Genomic DNA, 20,526 nt, shown 5'->3' with positions numbered 1-20,526 from the left:
ATGCGGAGCTCTTCTAGTTCTGCCATCGCCACTTCTGCCTCCTGAGCCTGCTTCCCCCAACAGAAAGCAGCCAGAGCTGTACAACCTCTTGCTCATCGTCCCCACTAACATCAACTCTGTGACACGTAAGTAGCTGGAATGAACTGGCAAGAGATGCCTTCTGGAACTGAAAGGCCCTGGGTCTTGGCCAAGAGGAGTCCTGGTGAGAGGCCCTCAAGAGGCAAAGGGGATGAGGACAGGTTCTGCCCAGGGCACCTGCTAAGGAGGCCCAGGGCCAGGTGCAGATGTGCCCTCCTGCCAACTGAGAGGCGGGGCTGGGGCAGAGCAGCTGACAGGAGGACAGGAAGTTGGCCTTCCGGCCTCCCGCTCAGCTCCCCAGCCAGGCCCTCAATTACACAGTCTTGTACTGTTCTAGCGCTAATTGATTCGGAGGCAGCCAGCCAAGGGAGGTCTTTCCTCTGCACCCAGCAGCAGCAGTGACAGGCTTCTTGTCGCCCATCCAGGACTCTACACAGCCTAAGGCACATTCCACTCTCCTCCTTTACGTGCCAAGGAGTTGCTCCAAAAAGTGTGTATTAAACACGGGACAAAAGCTGAGCTGCTCAAGGCTGGATTCGGAATGCATAGGCTTGCTCCGACCTCTGATAGAATCTGCCCCGGAGCTTGCAGATATCCATGCCACGCCCTCCATCTCCTGAATCAGAATCCCAGAAGACAGAGCCTGGAAATGGTATTTTAAACAAGCTCCCCAGAAGATCCTGATGTCCCAGGTCTGCTTCTAAGTCACATTCTCACATCTGTCAGGCTGTCCTAACAGGCTGGAAGTGGGGAGGAAGTATAGGTGGGAACGGAATACTATCCCCCAAGTTATGATGACAGGCATGTGCCACAGATCTGAATAGGTGTCCCCCTCAGAGGGCTCAGGATGGGTGAAACCCAGTGGGCATCTCCACTCTCCCACGGCTTTTTTTGTCAGTGTCCATGTGCACAAACACATTGCTCCCCTCGGAATGTGCCGTACCTCCATCCAAAACGCTCCTGGCTCCCAACCTCAGCCAACTCCCACCACAGTCTCCCTCTCCCACCAGAGACCACACCTGCCTCATTACTTAAATAATCTTTATTTCTCATGCACTAGGAAAGATGGATTGTATGAAACTGCATTTCACAGCAAAGGCCTCGGTCCAGGACACAACACAGGGGCCAGCCAGGATCCAGGTCTGGCCAAAGCACTGGAAATATACTGGGGATACCATCCCCAGGGCTAGTGCCATATCCAAGACTCTTCAGCTGCAGTGGCCCTAGACTCAGCACAAGGCAGCTGCCTCCTCCCACAGAGGCAGGGGAAGCTGACACCGGAGGAGGAGCACATGGGCCAGGGAAAGGACGGAGAAGGCCGCTGGGCAATGACTTGGTGGAGGTGGTGGTCCAGCACCTCCAATGCCCAAGTCCACCCCCTCAGGCCAGGCAGCCCAGAGCTGTGACTGGACTCTCATTCTGACTCTACCCAATGCAGAGCTACTGGAGCTCCACAGACCCTCAGCAGCCCCGTGCCCAAAACAGAGGTGTACATGCCCTACCAGACTGACCCTCCACCACATAAGGACAGAGGCAAAATCTTTAACCCCAGCCAAAGCTCAAATTTGCTCAGGAAGGACCCCAAAGGCCAGAGGGGCCAGCCCCCCACAACCATCCCAGGCCGCTGTGGACACTGGAGACACCCACAGGACAGCCAGGTTTCTGAGGATCCTGGAACAGGGCCACCAGCAGGGCCAGCCCTCAAAACCTCAGCCATCAGGTGCCACCTAAGCCAAGACAACGGCAAAGCAGACTCCTAGGCATCACTTTCACTGGGGTTACCCAGTGACAGGGACATGGTCAGAGACATGCAAGACAGAAACAAAGAAAAACCGAGACATGCAGAGGCCACAACGGGAAAGGAGGAGTCCAAGAACAAGACGTGGTCAAGGTGCTGAGGTGTGGTGGCCCTGCGTGGGCCAGGCTCACTGAGGCCCTGGGCTTGTGGCAATGCCCACCTCCTCCGGGATGGTCTCCAGCATCTCACTCTGGACGGCCTGTGTGATGAGCGCCAGCTCCTGGCACAGGGTCTCGTAGCGATAGCCCACACGGATGTCTGGCAAATTGGTGCGACGAATGTCATTGCCCTCAGGACCCTCCTTGGTATAGTTGGGTCCCAGCCAGTGGCTCTTTACCTGCAGGGGGTGGGGGTAATGGGCAGAGCTACAGCCAGCTCTGAGAGGCCATAATCCACCCTGAACCATCCCAGGGACAAGGTCAGGGCCACAAATGCAGAGGAGGGGAGGAGAAAGGCAATGCCAAGACCCAGGCAAGTGGGTGGAGTACCTTGTGGGAGAAGCCACTCATGAGCACACTGTTGCGGGCCAGCTCACACATGTCACAGGAGCTGAGCTTCCACACCTGGGTGGCAATGCTGTATTCTTCCATCAGTGGCTCCTGCACAGGCCAGGACCCCTCAGACAAGACCGCCCAGGCCCAGCGGCCCCTCCCTGCCTATCTCCCTCACCCATGAAACTTGCCACTTGCTCTGCTGCACTCCACCAGCAAAAGGCAGCATCAACTCCAAGAGACCCCTGGGTCCCAGGACACCCACTGCTGGCTACCTGCTGGGCTCTGACCTTAGTGAAATGGAACTGCAAGGGATCATCAGTAGAGAGTGAAACCATGAGGCCACGGGACAGGTACTCAGGCAGTGGGTTCCGGTGGTAGCTGAGGAAGAGGCTGTTGTTGCTGAGTGGGGACATGGCGATGCCAATCTGGGCCAGGTAATACAAGTACTGCAGGACCGGGGCCTAGGCAGGCGAGAGGGAGGGAGGGCCTGTCAGGTGGCCTCGAGGCTGGTTCTGAGGGTTCCAGGCCACAGTAGTGGGGATGGGAAAGGGAGTCCAGACGGGGCCTGATGTGCCAAGCGTGGGTTACAGCCAGAATCCAAGTTGCAGCCACATCTAGAGGTGGTGGGGAGGGTTAGTTTACACTGGGAAGGGGGAATCCAATCTGGGGGCTGAGCAAGGAGCAGAAGGCTCAGTTGCTGGAGGGGCCTAAACAGTCCAGGGGAAGGTGAACAACCAGGAGTGGAAGCTGGGGGTGCAGACCCTGACCTTGCGCAGAAGCAGCCCGTGGGAGATGTTCTCAGCCAGCATGAATGCCGACACCAGGTGATGGATGGGCCCAGCCTCCCCGCAGTGCGGCCTCAGCACAAATGTGTGGAAGCCCCTCTGCCTAGGGGGCATGGAGACAGGGTCAGCTCCTGAGCCTGGGCTCCCGTTCTCCTGATCCCCACTTCAACACACACATCCCCTCCAGCCAGTGGTTGGGTGCGCTTGGGATAAGGGGGCAGAGGTAGATTCTTGGCAGTGAGGGACAGAGCCCCAAGGGCAGAGAAGGAACCCATCCAGTCCAGGCACGGCAGCATAGGGTACATTGAGGATCTGCTGCCCCAGCCCAGGGTGCCCAGGGCAAGGTCTGTTGGGTAAGAGACCCCACGGCAAGCAGAGGTTCGGCACTCGGTAGTATAGGCACCTGCGCAGGTGATTCAACATGGCCATGTTGGCGAAGGTGTAGTATAGGTAGTAGGCGTAGGGTGGGTTGTCCTCCTCCACCCAGGCCTCAGGGAGGGGGCTCTCCAGGTTGAAGATATGGTTCTCGGGCTTGGACTCATCATCCACACTGTCAAAACCATCCACCTGGCATAGGACCCTGTGGTCAGGCCCAGAGCTGCAGATGGGCCTGAGCCCGGCTGTCTTCCCCACACCCAGCCCTGTGCTGCCCACTCACATGCTCCAAGAAAAGATGCAGCTCTGGGTGGCTAGCAGGGTGCACGGTGGCCTCAAACAGTGGCAGGAAAATGTTCTCCAGCATCTCCTGGAAGTTGGCCAGCTGGCCCTTGGTACGGTACACGTCACTGCAGACGAAACAGCACACAGGCGTGTAGGTCAGGGCTGGCAGGAGGAAACCTAGCAGGCCAGTAAGGGCCAGAGCCTGGCCCCAGAGCACGGAAGCATGTTTGAACCCCATTGGGAAAGCAAGGACACCAGGGTGGGCTTGTTGGGCAGACCTTGGGTGAGACCGGGAGGCCTCTCCTTGCACTCAGAGGGCTTGGCTGGGACAGGGGGAAGTTCAGCCACCTCAAGAGGGCAGGAGGCAGGCCCTGCCCCGTGAACATGGCCCCCCACGATCCTTCCCACTCCAAGGGACACTCACAAGAGGCGGGGCACCTGTACGAGCCAGCGCACATTGGGAGAGTGCACACGGTGCATCACGGCCCAGCGCGCCAGCTTGTCCCACTCGTCCCTCGAGCGCCCATAGATGGAAAGCCGCAGCTCCGCATTCTGGTATTTGCTCTCCTCCAGGTCTGACATCACCTCCTAGTTACACACGGGGCAGCCATCACACCCACACTTCCTGCCTGGCCTCTGGTCTTTGCACCTACCACGCATACTCACTCAGACCTCTTCAGGCCCCTTCTCCACCTACCTGCCTCCTCATGCCATGCAGCCCCGAGACCCAGGCTCTCAGCTCAGCAGAGGGCTGCCTCCTCACCTTGATGATGTGAGCAAAGTATTTTCCAGAAATCCTGTTGTCTGTCTTGATGAAGATCTCTCGTAGAACAGACTCCCCAATAGGGTTGTATTTGGCATTGAACTTGTCAAAGCGATGGAAGGTGTTCCTGTCCTGAGGAGATGGGCAGGCCCAGGTCACCCCTGATCCCCAGCCCCCACACTGACCCAGCCCCTCAGCCCATGCCACTGGGACAGACCGCGTGCACATCGAGTGTGTCCACACTTAGGTCGTAGGCGGTGAGATTCATGCTCTCAAAGACCTCCCGCAGCGTCTGCTCACGGCCCTGCTCCACGTGCACGATCTCTTCCAGGTGCCGCTTCATCGCCCGTTTGATGAAGCGCAGCAGATGCTTCTGATTCATGCAGGATGAGGCATGGATGTGAGTGTCCACCTGGGGTGGGACAGGTTGCTGCTGGGTCCACCAGAGGCCGGAAAGGTTTGGGGCCGGAGGCACTGGGATGGGAGAAGACTCCACACTGGATCCTAGGTGGGGGGCCCAGGCCCTCAAGGAGGAGGCTGGGCAGAGGTGTGGGGTGGGGCCGTGGGGAGCTGAGGGCCTACCTTGCGGATGTTGTAGAAATCGCGATGCGGCACTTTCTTCTGGGCGGCCAGCTCTTTCATCTCATTGAGCAGCACGTGCATCTGGAACTTGGAGCTCAGGTACTGTAGCCGGCGGTAGCAGAACGACTTTCTGGGCCAGAGGAGAGCAAGGCAGAGACTCAGGCCCTGAAGGGAGGCACCCGGGGAGGGAGGAGGTAGGAAGGTGTAGACAGAGGCTGACAAGAGGGCAGCAGGCTCGGTGACTGGGAGGAACAAGAGACCGGGTGACATGTGTCTGGGGCAGGTCTGGGCCTGGAGAGTCTGGGCTGGGAGGGGAGCTGAGTCTGGGACTCACATGGGGCCGTTGATAATCAGGGCCATCAGCACATTGACGTCAGCCACAAATTCCTGCAGGTCGGGGTAGGGAAGCTCCACCTCCGAGCAGCTGGCATATAAGAGAGCTTGAGTGAGGGGAGCAAGCCAGGCTCTTCGGCCTCTCCTGAGTGAGTGCAGCCTCCGACCCACCCAGCATCCCCCCAGCACACACCACACCCTTCTTACTGCTCATCGGGGTCCCTGTGGGTGTAGACGTGCACCACACCCCGCACCATGCGCAGACCCAAGCCCAGGTCCCCAGGCATGGTGCTTGGCTCACAGTGCTCATATGGGTGCTGCTCCAGCGCAGGCGGGTGCACCGGGGCATCTGCAGGGGTGGGGAGGATGCAGTCAGGGCTGGGGCTCTTCTGGGCCACCTGCTGCCCAGCCCAAAGGCCCTGCAGAGGGCAGGAGACATCAAAGGCCCCAGCAGGGCAGCTCCAGCCCTGACCTCCACCCCCAGGGCACCAAGTGGCTGGAATGAGCCTGGGTGTGGGGAGAAGCAGGCAGGGCAGTGATGCCTGGGCCCCAAGCTCAGGGAGACCAGGGCACTTGGGGTGGGGCAAGGATGGGGGTCCCACCAGCAGACACTGGGGTGTCGGGGCCCTGCTCATAGGTCCGTGTCTCCAGAGGCTTCTCAGCTAGCTGCTGCAGGTAGCGGCGTGTGGTAGAGCAGAAACTCTGCAGAGACAGGGCCATGTACTTCTCCCGGATGAAGAGTGCCCGCACTACACTCTTAGCTGCGTCCAGCAGGTCCGTGAATGGCACCTAGTGACAAGAACATGTGGTCACTCTCCTTGGTCTGACCCAGACTCAGGATCACTCTCTCCTCCTCCTTGAGTCCTCTCCCCAGACCTCACACCATCCCCACCTCCTGCAGGCCCTGGGCTCAGAACACTCAGGCCACTCTGTCCCAGCATGTCAAAGGCAGCTCCCATCCAGGTCCTCTGCCCATCCAGCTACTGCGAAGAGAAATGTCCTCTCCTGCTCCCTCCCCCCAGCTCCCTGGGCTTGGGGAACCCACTGGGACACCAGGGGATAGAGACCCAAGGCCACACTCACCCCACACTTCTCCTCCCCGGAGATGGAGACCCGCTGAAATTCCCGTTCCAGCACCACATCACGTTCCCGCAGGCCCCGGTCACCCTGCCCCTCACTCTGCTCCTTGTACAGCCTATGTGGGGAGATGTAGGAGGGAGGAGTTGGAATCAACCAGCCACAGGACGGGACCCAGCTCCCATCCCCTGCACCCTCCTCACTGTAGGTCTGAGTCACTGTCCGTCTTCAGGAAATCTTGCTTGGCCCGAAGCAGGATGTCCGGCTCCAGCCTAGAGGCGACAGGGGTGAGAGGTCAGGCAGGTCACAAGGACTGGCCCTTGCTCCAAGGTCCCAGCACTGTACGAGGCGCTATGCACATGTACTCACACGTGATCCTTGCAGCCATGGCTGCAGAAACCTGTGCTGTCCTTACCCCACTTTAGAGATGAGAAAGCAGACCCAGAAGTTAAGCAACATGTTCCAGGCCACACAAGTGGCTAGAAGACAGAACCAGAACGCAGCAGCCTGACTCGCAAGCCTGTGCTCTATGCTGCCTCCTGGGTGGACCCCAAAGGGAGGATGGAACAGGAAAGGAGACCGAGAAGGAGCTCTCAAAGGGTCCAGATGGAGATGGAAAAGACGCTGGGTAGACCAGCGTGCCCCCTCGGCTGCCTGTGTGCTCACTTGACATCCTGGCTGATCTGCCGCTCCAGCCGCTGCCGACGCTCCTCCAGCTGCTCGATGGGGCTCTCCTCGGGGAACTCATACGGGGCACTGCGGAGCTCGCTCTCAGCCAGTGAGCGGCTGAACAACTCCTGGTGGGAGGGAAGGAAGGGTCAGTGTGGCCTGGCCCTCAGCCCCTGGGCCCTCCCCTGCAGAATCTAGGGACGGGGTGAGGGCAGCAGGAGCTGGGAACCCTGGGAAAGGCTTAGGATCAGGGGACAGCCAAGCATGAGGTAAGGGGACAGCTGAGGTGGAGGGGCGTGGGGAGCAGAGGCAGGGTGTGGGGGCATGGGGTGAGGGGTGCGGGTGGTGCCAGGCGATACCTCGGCAATTTCCTTGCATTTGCCATCCATAGACGTGCGCAGGTCGAGCGGGAAGTGCTTGAGGCAGGGGGCGGGGCCCGGCAGGGATCGGGCAGACTGCAGTGGAGGGGCCCCCAGACCACCCCGAGCCTCTGCAGAGACAGTGATGCCAGGGTCAAAGGGTGGAGGGGCAGGGCCTGGGAGCCCCTGGAAGCCCTGGGCTCCTGCCTGCCCCAGACCAGCCCCCAAAAGAGGCCAGGGCCTGGAAAGTAGGCAGCCCCTCCTCAGAGGCTGTGTGTGGCTCCCAAAGGACCTCGCCCTCACTCATTCCATCTGGGGATGTGGGTCCTAAGTCTGCCCCTGGAAAAAGTGGATTCATTCACTCCACAAATAAGAACATGAATCTTGGACTAGGGTCCATTCCCTCAGGCCATGAGAACCTCCACATGACTACCTCCCAGGGGCAGGCACACGCATGTACATGTGAACACACACCCACATAAATGCACAGGCACACAGACATGCACAAACACACACCAGGTGCTCAGTAAGGACCAGGTAGCCATGCCAGGGACCCCCAGCTCACAGTTTCTGGGGCAGGCAGTCCAGAATCAGACCTGCCCCTGGACTAGCAGATCCTCCACTTGGAGGGGCAGGACCCCACACCTGATATTCTAGACCTTCAGAGCCAAGGGGAAGCCACAGCTGCCACTCAGCTCTGACCTGGGGACCAGCCCTTAAGGGAAAAGGAGGAGAGGAAGTGGAGGACCTGGTTGGCACGGGAGCCCTGCCTCCTCCCTGGAGGCCTGTCCTCTCCCCCAGGACCCCAGGGCTGCCAAGATGTGGCCTGGCCCCAGCCTGCCCCTCCCACTGCTGGCTGCCCCTCCAAAGGGAGCTGCCACAAACAGTCTGCACCACTTAGAGGCCCCAGGATCTGGGCCAGAGGCCCCATGGAGGGCCCTGGGGAAGGGAATATCAGAAGCCAGGGTCTTTCTCCATCACGGGCAGAATTCCTCCTCTGCACCACCAGGAGGCTGACAATAAAGGCCTTGAAACTGATAGTATATAGGGGCTTCCTGAGCTCCCAGCCCACCCTAAAGGACTCTCCCTGGGCTCAGCAGCCCCAGCCTCCCCAGAAGGAAGCTCTCCATACCCAACTTGGCTCTCCCAGCCAGCTGTAGGGTGTGTTCCCCCCAGCACCCTTCTTTCTCCTCTCCACCGTGACTTAGGTAAGGATTGGAGGCTCTGCCCAGGTAGCCCACCTTAATGTCTGTGTGCCCATTTCTTGATACTCCAGGTCTGATCCCAAGGCTGGACAAAGGGAGGAGGGAGGTGCCTATCCTAAATCTAGGACCCAGCCCTCTGCTCACCCTGATCCCTACCTGGACCCTACCTGCAGAGTTCAGGCAGCTCCAGCCAGCAACCCTGTGCCCCTTGCCCGCCTGTTTGCCGAGAAAGCTGCAGCCAGTCCCTTAGGGGCCGGCATGGGCCGTACCAAGTGCAGCTGCAAGCAGGGGAGACCCTGGGATGGCCACAAACAGGGGGCTGGGGGAATTAGGGGAGGCCAGAAATCAAGGGAAGCAGCATCAGAGTTGAAAGATAAGAAGGACTCTATAACTGAACAAGGCCTTAACCTCTAGTGCCAGGGAGGGCCCAGCCAAATGTGGGGCTCCCAAGGGGGAGAAGCAGGGCAGGCTGATATGGGCAGAACAGGCTACCAGGGAGGGGCCAAGACTCCTTAAAATCCATTGCCCTAGGGGACAGTAAGTGGGCAGGGCCTGGATAGCCAAAGGGTAGGAGGGGAGAAAAAGGAGGGGGAGCAGCCCTCCTCATCTCCACACCCACCAGCCCCAGGCCAGCTTCCTCTGCCCAGTGGCCTTGCTGCTCACCGCTGTCCTCTGGGCCCTGACTACATGGTCACTAGGGAGAGACAGGGTCTCTGCTGGGGACAGGAGCTGGCTGGCAGCTGGGGAAGTAGCCCAGTCCAGGTAGGAGCCAGTTACTGAGGCTCCCCCACGCCCAGCTGCCCAGGGGACTATGGTCAGGGACAGAACTGTCCAGAAAGAGAGGTTTGGGAGAAGGGGGACTAGAATTTGGAGGACTTGAGTTTGACTCTTTTCCCACTTCCCGGCAAGTCTCAACCTCTTCGAGTCCTCGAGTCCTTGGCTACAGAATGATAGGTGGTACCTGCCCCATCTAGCCACAGTTGCCTTGAGACTCACAGAGATAATGGCCCTGCAAGTTGTCTGAAAAAACAGGCTCTGCGTCAAGGTGGGGGTCTGCGATTAAGAACTCTTGGGACTCTCTGGGCTGGCCCGTGGCTCACTCGGGAGAGTGCGGTGCTGATAACACCAAGGCCACGGGTTCGGATCCCATGTAGGGATGGCTGGTTCACTCACTGGCTGAGCGTGGTGCTGACAACACCAAGTCAAGGGTTAAGATCCCCTTACCGGTCATCTTTTAAAAAAATTAAAAAAAAAAAAAAAAAAAAGAACTCTTGGGACTCTCAAAGCACTTCCCACATGTAGCTCCACACTGAGGAGGGCAGGAGGTTCTCGGAACCCAGCAGCGCAAGGCCAAGGCAACTGAGCAGTGAAGGGCAGTGAAGAGAACAGAACTTGGCAGGGGCAGAGATGGAGGTGATGTTACCTCTTACTTGGAAAAGGGCAGAATAGAAAGAGAAAAGAAAGATGGGCACCTGCCCCACCCCCAGAGCGTAAGGACTTTGCTTGCCCAAGAATTCTGATCCTACACACCTCTTCCCCACCCATGGCTCCAGACCACTTCTACCCCCTCACGGGGAAGCAGAGCACAGACCTCCATGGCTGGTCTGGGGTCAGCAGGAGCTGAGTCAAAGGCCTTAACCTCAATCCCCTCCTAGAAGGATGGTCTAGGGCCTCCACAGCAATGCTGGGGTGAGCAGGGCAGGTTTAGTGGCCACAGCTATACTCTCGGCCTGTTAGGCCACTGCACAGGGCTGCCGGGCTTCCCTGGAAGTGACACACAGGCAGGAACCTCCACACTCTGAGGTCAGGCAGGCCTAGAAGACTAAGCTACCTGCCAATTCTTTCTCTCTGGGCCTGTGCTAGAAGTTCCCAGCCACAGCACCACACACACACACTCACCCCCACATGGGGAGTCAACCAAAAGCCAGAGGGGAGCTACTACCCCACCACTCCCACCAACTCCAAGATTCTGGCCACCCCATCTCCACTCTTGACCAGAGGCCCCCTCACTCATTGCCATGGCTGCCTCAGTAGGCAGGGAGATGCCCAAAGGCCTGACGCACAAGTATCAGATGATTCCACCATCTGATCACCCAAGGGTCTCTGGTTCAGCAATAGCACAACTGATACAGATCTAGCCCGGGGACACACCTTCTAGATGGCACAGTCCTGGGCACAGAGAACACAGACCCTCAGTACAGACCTCAGACCAGGCATCTTCAATGGCACAAAAAAATACAGGAGGTAGATGATCAGGCTATGGGTACCAACAGCCGCAGGGGGTGGGAGGATGGTTGGCGTGACCTGATCACCCCAAGAGGGGTGAGTCTTTCCTTAGCCACAAGGCCTGGGGGCAGCAGACAGCAGGCAGACATCCCTCAGCAAACAGACCCAGACAGCCAGCCGAGCCCTCGTGGAGATGGGCACTGCTGCACCATGCTGCCTGCTCCAAATGGTGCAGAGATGCCTACTAGAGCGGGAGCCAAACCAAAGGGTGCAGGTGCACACGCAGTGCGGGCAGCAGCCCTGGCCTGAACCCTCAGCATGGTCCTGACCCAAGGACATCCCATACTCCTAAGGAAGCTCACAACACAGACCAGGAACGAGCAAACAGCAAATGACAGAGTTGAGCCCCCAGCCCTGGGATGCCGGCCAGCAAGGGGTGTGCCCAGATGTCACACCGCCGGTAAGGGATTCTAGATCTAGGATTCTGGAAAGAGCAACTAGCCTCAGGAGGATAGCCTGAGCCTGCCTGGCAAAGGCACAGGCACTAGTCAGGGCGGCCAGCCGCACACCAGTCTGTCCCACATACCCCCACTCCACTCACACACACTCCACATGCCGTCTTGGCACATGCACACGCTGACACATGTGCACACACACCTCTTGCACCCGCATTCACACCCACTCCTTGTTACAGGACAGCATCCCTGACAGAAACCTCAGTCACCCCTCTCCCCGCCTCCCTCCCCACACCATCACCAAAGCCAGCCATCCCTGGGACCAAGGTCAAGGGACATCACCACCGCAGAGAAGGTGCCAGAGAAGGGGGACCCCTCTCAGAGGGGACCAGTGGCCTGGCAGAGAGAAGTGGTGGGGAGAGCTGGCGCCTGAGGCTGGGAAGCACACACTCACCTGGAACCGCAGCAGAGACCTGCAGGCTGGCCCGCTTCTTAAAGGGATATTTGGCCTTGGCTTTGCCGGGGCCAGATGGATAGGCTGCCATGGCTGGAGCCACAGAGGCGACAGCGGGGGAGTCTGAGAGGCACTGGCTGGGGCCTGGCTCTGCCACATCCAACCCCTTCCTCTGCCCCGCCCCCAGCGGGAGTGACTGATGCAGGAAGCAGCGCCCCGCAGGCGGAAGAGGGCCTGGCCACGATTTCTGCCGTTGTCTAGGCAACCTCAGGAGCGGGGCCTCCATCCCTGCCCCTTATCCCTCCCCTCCCTCCTCGGTCCCTGGAGTGACGTGACCGAAGGTGGCTGGGCCTGGGGCATGGGGGTACAGAAAACAGAACTGGGAAGGGCCAGCTCCCAGCTCTCCACTAGCCCTCTCAGGAACCCTCACCCCTTGCAGGGCTCCAGGGCAAAGGAGCCAAAGTCCAGGCTAGCTGGTCCAGCAAGGCTGGGATAAAAAATGATAAACAGGAATCCAGCGTGAGCTCCTACAAGCTCAGAACATATTCCTCTCAGGGCAAGGCAGACACAGTCTCTGAAAACCCAGCCCCCTGGGGCAGAGCCCCTTTTTCCTTCTCCATCTGACCCCAGTTCCAGGAGGAGCCCAGCTCTGGTAGGAGTGGGTAGAACTGAGAATCCCAGCCCAGGAGGAAGGGCCTCCCTTGGGAAAATTCCACTGTCCGGCCACTGTCCGGCAGAAGCTACCTCCTAGGAAGGCCGGGCTTGTCTGCGGGTCTGGGAAGGAGACCCTGGCCTCCTCTGACTGTTCATCTGTCTTTCCACACTCAGGCTCTGCTTCCCCAGGTCCTCCCAGGAGGAGCTGGCCGCCTTCCCTAGGTCTCGCAGGCTGTGCTGAGACCCCCCACCTCTTGTCACTGTGGCCACACCACTTCTGTCCCGGAGACCCTCCCCGCATCACACGCGCACACACTCACCTGAGGCCATGCTGCCCGAGTCCCGAGGGGCACCTGGGAGGCCGCCGAGCAGACCTTCCCAGCGGGGAAGCCCGGGTCTTGAAGAAGAGCAGAGGGGCTGGGGCCCAGACCCTGGCCAAGTCGCTCCAAGGACCCCTGCCCAGGCAATGAGATAGGGGAAGAAAGGCAGGTTTTCAAAATCGCCAACTGGCTGGAGGCGGATCCCAGCCGACCTCGGTGGCCTGACTGGCCTAGAGAAACCCCGGCGTCCCGACCCCCAGCCCCGCACTCAAGACGCGGGCAGGCCACGTGCTCCCCAGAAAGCAGGACCCGGAACTCGTCTGGACTTCTCTCAACGCTCCCTGAGTATTCGGGGTCGGACGCCAGTGGCTGGACCGTGGACTAGTCACGCAACAGGTGGGACCCACTTAAATCCTGCCCGCGCAGCGCCAGTCTCTGCGGTCCCCGGCCCGCCAGGCCGTGCCCCGCCCCCGCCAGGCCCCGCCCCCTCCATTCTGCTCTTCCCGGGCGCCACGTGGGCCGCAGCCCCTCCGCGGTCTGCCCGGCCCGGCCCAGCCCTGGGTCTTCCGCATCTTCTGTACATCGACTTCCTCATCGGCAAGATGGGATGGGACAATGCCGGTACCTCACTCAAAGGAGTTACCGTTTGGATAAACGTAAAGCCTCTTTGCACAATGCTTTGGCACAAAGTCAGGGCTTAATAAAAGGTAGCTGTTATTGTCCCAGGATTGACTTAAAGCAGAATTCCTGCCGCTACATTCTCGCAGTTCTCACCCAGGTCGTCTATTTTCTTCTGGCCATTACAAATAAACAGGGTGTGCCCTGAAATCCTGGCTCCCCTTCGCACATTAATTTCTATATTTGGTTGTTAAGAGCTTAATCTCCGTAGCCGAAATGTCTGGGTTCAAATCCGACTCCCACCTACTTCCTGACGGACATTGGACAAATTACTTAACTTCTCTGTGAACTCTTGTCTGTAAAATGAGTGGAAGAATACCCGCTTTATATGGCAGTTGTTAAGATAAATGAGTTAATATAAGTGCTTACTTACAACGGTGCCTGGCATATAGCTACGACTCAGTGTTTATTATCATTGCTTTGGCCTTGGCCTTGGCTCCTTATTGACACTCTCAACAGGTTGATTCACCTTGCAGTCTATAAAGAAGTAGAGTTGGGCTGTTTGGGGCACTGTGGACACCCTCTCCAACCAGCATCTCCACTCCTAAGGGGCAGAAAATCCTACCTAAAGGGACTTGTGGAGGGAAGTCCCTAAGATTTCACTGAATATAATTAAGTGTATTAGCAGCAATTAGTCTGTTCTCTTTTCTCCCCGTTGTGGGAGCTCTTTGCCCCCCACACCCAGTTCTAATGCTGTTTATCCTGCTCCTCCTAGTTCTCACCACCCCCTCAGCCAAGTTCTTTCCCAGAGGCTGCCTGCCTCTTCTCTTCCCAAGCTGGATTCTGAACCCTGAACTCTACTCTATACCTGTATTTGGTGTCGCCTCCACTGATCCTGTTTACTGCTCCTCACCCCAAACAAACTTAAAAATCTATGGCCTTCACAAATGTCGGGGGTGGGGGTGGGGGACTTCAACTTACCTAATCAATAAAGAGAACAAGGAGATACCATGTTTAATGATCAAGAGACACACACCCACACTACTGGTGGCCATAAACATTGATATAATCTTTCTGAAAGCCATTTGGTAATATATAATCAAGAGTCTCAAAAAGGTTCTTATTAATTAACCTAGTAATCAACTTCCAGGAAATTGTTCTTTTAAAAAGAGCTACCAGAAAAAAACAAGTATGCACAAAGTTGTTCATCATTACAACGTTTATCACATAGAAAATTTGGAAACTTAAAGACCCTACAAGAGGGGAATGTTTAAATTATGTCATATGCATACAATGAAATACAGCCATTAAGATTGTTCTTGGAGGATTTTTTAATGATGTGGAAATGTATACAATATAAGGTTAGGTAAAAAATGGATGCAAAAAACTGTACGCACAGTATAGTCCTGATTATGTGATATATATGCATAGAAAAGAAACACACCACAAAGTTTATGAATGATATCTGTGAGTGGTAGAATTATTGGTTATATTTGTTTTCTTTATATTTCTCTGCATTTTTTAAATTGCCTGCAGTACATATCCATTACTTTTATAATTAAGGGGATGGAAATCAACAAAAGCCTATAAAAATCTGTAATTGCTTCCACAGTCCCCTCACCCCAGCTCCCCTGGTATTAACCCCAGACTTTAAAGTAAGCTGTTCTTGCACCTTGGGGCCTGCCCAGGGACCCGAGGCATGGAGAAGGGGACCAGTCCGCTGCCCACAACCAGGCACACCACTAGCATCTCGGGGCCCCACCCAGGGGCCCTGGATATGGAGCCAGGACCGGACCCCCCTCCCACAACCAGGCACACTGCCAGCACAAAGGAGCATACCAAAAACATCACCTCCATGTGGGTGGCCCACCACAGCCACCACAATAACCATGGCTGCCGCAAAAGCAGCTAGACACCACAACCACCACACAGATGATGCACCAGCCACTGGAGTGCATTGACACAAGGAGAGTCACCAGCAGAGACGAAGAAAAGAAGAGGATGTTTCTCTCCACAAAGCCCATTTCAGAGTGACAGAAGAAGCATCTGCTTATGGTAATATTGAGGGACCTGATCACAGCTCTCAGCATTGGACAGATCATCTAGGCAACAAATCAACAGAGTAACCATTATTCTTTCAGAAGGAGAGAAGAAATCTAGGGTAATTAGACGGGAGGAGAAGGGAGGGAGAAGGGGATGGGGAGAGAATGGACAAGGGGCTTAAAGAATAATTACGATTTGTAACCATATATATGCTAGGAATATTGATTTGATCGACATATCTCAATGTTGAACCTCAAAAATATGTATAATCAATTTTGATTCAATAAAAATTTTTTAAAATAAAAAAATAAAGTAAGCTGTTCTTAATATGGCCCCCCAAAATTGGTCTTGAAGCCCTTACAAATTTTGAGGCTGTTATGCTCTCAAGAATGAATAATAAATCTCAAAATTAAAAATCTACTGCCATGTAACCACATAGAACGTCTATATTCGGATAAGATGCAAATTTTGACATAGTTTTAGGAGGTGGTATCATACACTGGGCCAGGCCTTTTTAGCATACCCCTTAATCCAGACCTACCTACCTAACCAGCCAATGGGTGGCAATTCCTGCCCCCCACCCAACCCAGGCAAACCAGTTCATTAGTCCCTTCATGCTCCTCCTTAGTCCCATCTGCAACAACCCTCACTCTATAACCCTCCCCTATTTCCAGGCTATCTGGTATATTGTCACTGCTAGAAAGTCTACCCTGATTACAGCTAAACATCAATCTCCCCACCTACTCAACACAAGCAAGAATCTCAGTGAAGTTTCATTGTCTATGTAGAACAGAGCTTGGGAAATGAAGGAGTGAGTCATTGTATGGCCTGGGCTTTTATTTTATTTTATTTTATTTTTTGCATTGAGGCCTCTGAGATCTTCCCTAACTCTAAACACAGCTTCCTCCCCTCCTACCCTATTCCCCACATGGTTCCTTAATTGGCGCTCCCGGAACCCCAGGCTTCCAATGACAGTGTACTCCTATTTCTCTGAAGAACCGCTTCTCTTCGTTTCTGGCCTTCAGCTCACTTGTGATGTCAGCCTCCCTAAGCCAGACTACTCTTCGTAGATATTAGACTTGAGAGAGAACACCTGCAACCCCATAAAGATCCTTGACCAGGACAAATTCCCAAATTATACCCTATGCTTAGACCCTTCTAGAACCAAATTGTTCAGTTCTTGTTTCTCAGCTTCTCCCAGTAGCCAGCTCCTCCTGCCCCCCTCAGTCACCCAGCATTGTGTTTATAGCACCACACAGCTGTATCCATCTGTACTTGCTTATAAGTACCCAGTGAATTTTAGCCAAACCCCTTGTCATTCAAGGCCCTTCACTGGCTGGCCCCAATTTCCCTTTCCTGTCCTCATCTCCCAGCCCTCCCCTCCATGCACTTTCACTCCAGTCCAGTAGCATTAAAGTTTCCATTCTTCTCTGAGCATACTTTGTACCTTGTGCCTCTGTGCCTTTTTTCATGTTCATTTCTCTCCCCAAAATGCTTATCCCCATTTCTACTGTTCTTCTCTTCATAAAGTCTGTTCATTTTACAATCACCCCTTCCTTTCTTCTATCATAGAACTTATCAGTCTTAAGTTAGATGTGTGTATAATTGCCTTTCCTACCAGGGATAGAGGCTATGTTTTAAAGGCTCTGAATTCCCAGTACTAGGAGTGTCTGTTTAATTAAATTGCTTTTCTGTGAATTTCCCCCACCTCCTCCTTTGAACTGGAAGGTCCTGAAAGTATTTCCTCATCTTTTATGTCCTCTCACTCCATCTAGGATAAGGCTTACCACTGGATACAAGATAGATCCTGAGATCTCCCCTTAACTCAGGAAACATGCTCAACTTCATTGGGAAAGTGATTCTTTTTTCACTCAAAATGATATGGTTATAAAGGGCTGTAAACCAAGACGCCTGAGCTCTAGAGCTCTAACTAGTTTTTTATTATGAAGAGCATTTTTCTGTGCTTCAGTTCACTCTCCTCTAAAATGGGAACAGCACTATATGCCTTACCTGCTTCACTAGAACACTGGCCCTAACCGTGATAATAAAATAGGACAGCCATAGGAAAGGCACACAAACTAACAGGAGGCAGGAGCTCATTGGCATCAGGATGGTACATGCACAGCAGCAGGTCTGTGCTCTCGGAGGCCAGGTGAGGGCAAGTTTCCTCTCACTCAGTGGTGAAAATGGGACACTTCTACCAAGCAAGCTAGCAAACAAAGCACAAGCAGCACCGAAGTCTGCAGAGGTAGCAGCTGAAAAAAAAAAAAAAGTGCAAACATTTTCCTCATGTGTGAAACAAGTTATTGGTTCCTTTAACAATGCAAGCAGTGCTGTTATTGAGTTCATGCGTTTGTCCAAGTGTTCTTTCTCTCACTGGCTGCTTATGTGGGGGCAGTGGAAAGAAAGATCACTGGTTTGTTTACTAAACTAGATGACCTTGAACAAGTTACTGAACCCTCAAGTTTCAGTTATCTGGTATGTAAATTGGGGACAATAGTTCTTCCCTTGATGTTTTTGTGAGGATTAACTGGTATGAGCCACTAAATTATCTAGCACATATCCTGGCGGTCTCTTGCTTTGAACAGTGCAGCCTTCAGCACAGCTCTGCGTAGGTGTAAGTTACCAATACTGTGGGTAGGACAGGGCAGGGCTGGCAGTGAGGTATAATTACTGAAACCTTATAGCCAAGATTCCAAGACAGTCACAATTTCAAAGAGACTCTCCTGTTTTTCCTTAAGTCAATAAGCACTTGCCAGTTTTTGATTGGGAAAACATGATCACCATGGAAAGCACCTCAACAGCTGCCTATTTTTCCTCCATCAGACCTGAGAGTCTGGACTCCCAGATGTTTAGCTGAAAGGTTGTGGGGAGGAAGATGATGAGCCATGTCTCAGGATCCCTGGTAGATGGGAGACCTGTGTTCTATCTCCTACTTTCTCAGTCCAACTGGCCACTGGAGCACAATTCCAGCTATAAAAGGGAAGAGCAAATTAAATCCTTCTAGATCAGTGATTCTTCACCTTGGCTAAACATAAGAGTCATCTGGGCAAGTTTTTAAATCCTCATGCCTGGACTGCACTCCAGACCAATTAAAATCAGTATTTTTAAAAAGCTCTCCAGGTAAATGCCAATGTACACCAAAAGTTAAGAACTGTTCTAGGCCAGGGTTGTTCAAACTTGCCAGATGACAAAAATCACTGATATTAGTTTAAAATACAGTTTCTCAGGCTCTGGAATTAACACTATTACTGGAACTTATTGATTCTAAAACATACCCTTTTTAAAATATACTATTTTCCTGTACTCCCATGTTTATTGCAGCTCTATTTACAATAGCCAAGAGTTGGAACCAGCCCAGATGTCCATCATCAGATGAGCGGATAAGGAAACTGTGGTATATCTACACAATGGAATACTACTCTGCTATAAAAAAGAACATGGATGGACTTAGAGAAAATTATATTAAGTGAAACAAGCCAGGCACAGAAAGAGAAATACCACGTTCTCACTTATTCGTGGGAGCTAAAAATAAATAAATATATACACAAACAAATAAATGGTAGTGGGAAGAAGACACAACAATCAACAATTCCTTAAACTTGTTAAGACAAGTGAACAGATATGATGTAGATGGGGGAAGGGAGAGAGGGAGGGAGAAAGAGTAATGGGTAAAGGGACATGAAAATCAACTACAATGTATATTGAGAAGTTAAAATAAATAAATAAATAAAATATACCATTTGAACATCTTTGAAAGCAGGGTGATCTTCCAGTCAGTGGCATCTAAGACTTGATGAAATGCAGAAACAAGCACCCAGGTGATTCTTACAATTAGGCAACTGTTGGGAAAATATAGGGGTCAGGGCCCCTCAGATGTTCAGAATCCTGCCAAGCATTTGATGTAAACATGCACGTGTGCCCAGGTGTTCCTTGGTTATTGTCTAATGTAATTCTGCATGTGCACCCAGGTGTCTTGGGTTTTGGACCTAAGTATAAAGGATGAGTGGCTCTGATCCACAGCACCCCTGGGATGCCCCCGGGGGGACCATGGGGAGGCCACTACTTCTGCTGGAGGCTGTTGCTACAAGCTGTTGCTGCCAGTGTCCCCGGGACCCTCTGAGAGGCCGCTGCCACTGCCAGACCTGTAAGCTGCTGGACCTGTAAGCTGCTGCTGCAGCTGCTGAGGACTGAGCTCGTGTCGTCTGCCAACAGCTCCCGGGATCTTTCCCAATTACCTAGCCTGGACCTGCATCTGAGGGGTCTGGGGACCTAGTTTGTACAATGGCTTTGAAGGGTCTGAGCCCTAGCTCTGACAATATAAATGGAAACTTAGTATAACTAAAATAATGAAACATTTTGGCTTTAGTTATGATTTGCCTTACTCGACAACTGGTGTAGTCCTGTAGCTTTACAGCAACTTTGAGGGAAAAACAGTTCCCTAGAGCAGTGCTTTCCAAACTTTAATGTCCTTAGAGTCACTCAAGATCCTCTCAAAATACATATTCTGAATCAGAAGATCTGGGTTAAGGCCTGAGATTCTGCAATTCTAATACGCTTCCAGATACTCTGATGTTGCTTGTTCTTGGACCATATTTTGGGTAGCAAAGTTCTAAAGTATCTCCATCTGAAAAGACTCCACCAGCAAGACTCATTTCAGTAAAGTGAAATAATTGCCATAGAGAAACAGGACCTGTGGAGAGTCTTTAGTATCTGTGAGGCAACCGCCACACTGTATCTTCATTTCTCCTCAGGAAAGGGGAGCTGGGCTAAAGGCCAGAGGGAAAGCTGCCCCAATCTTTAAGAAGCCAGAGTTTAGAGTCCAATTTCCCAAGGAAGCAGAGTTTGTTGTGCGAGGCAGCACAGACCCCACACTAAATACCAGCGAAGTTCACTTACCAAGTAAAGTTGGGCCTCAGGTGGTTTTAGTGGGTTGAGGGGAAGCAGCCCCAT

At 53.9% G+C, this 20,526-nt stretch overlaps 1 protein-coding gene across 2 annotated transcripts; it reads right to left on the bottom strand.

Moving 5' to 3' along the window:
* Positions 1-1,102: 1,102 nt before the first annotated feature.
* AMPD2 (adenosine monophosphate deaminase 2) lies at positions 1,103-13,396 on the bottom strand. Of its 2 annotated transcripts, none has more exons than XM_008566616.1 (18): positions 12,913-13,396; positions 7,599-7,729; positions 7,237-7,367; positions 6,774-6,842; positions 6,577-6,688; positions 6,096-6,282; positions 5,701-5,842; positions 5,495-5,584; positions 5,161-5,290; positions 4,796-4,990; positions 4,579-4,710; positions 4,240-4,403; positions 3,814-3,940; positions 3,559-3,722; positions 3,138-3,258; positions 2,658-2,831; positions 2,365-2,475; positions 1,103-2,213 (listed from the first exon to the last, which is right to left on the bottom strand). In XM_008566616.1, the coding sequence occupies exons 1-18, from the start codon at positions 12,920-12,922 to the stop codon at positions 2,004-2,006; spliced, it is 2,400 nt and encodes a 799-aa protein (XP_008564838.1). In that variant the 5' UTR covers positions 12,923-13,396; the 3' UTR covers positions 1,103-2,003. The 2 variants fall into 2 exon arrangements, with proteins under 2 accessions (XP_008564838.1, XP_008564831.1); XM_008566609.1 differs by lacking the exon at positions 12,913-13,396 and adding an exon at positions 11,939-12,529 and having other exon boundaries at positions 1,105-2,213.
* Positions 13,397-20,526: the final 7,130 nt, after the last annotated feature.

The sequence above is a fragment of the Galeopterus variegatus genome, unplaced genomic scaffold (assembly GCF_000696425.1).
Source record: "Galeopterus variegatus unplaced genomic scaffold, G_variegatus-3.0.2 Scaffold16, whole genome shotgun sequence".
NCBI lineage: Eukaryota > Metazoa > Chordata > Mammalia > Dermoptera > Cynocephalidae > Galeopterus > Galeopterus variegatus.
The sequence above is the reverse complement of the archived record's forward strand: the minus strand, read 5'-3'. Positions and strand labels throughout refer to the sequence as shown.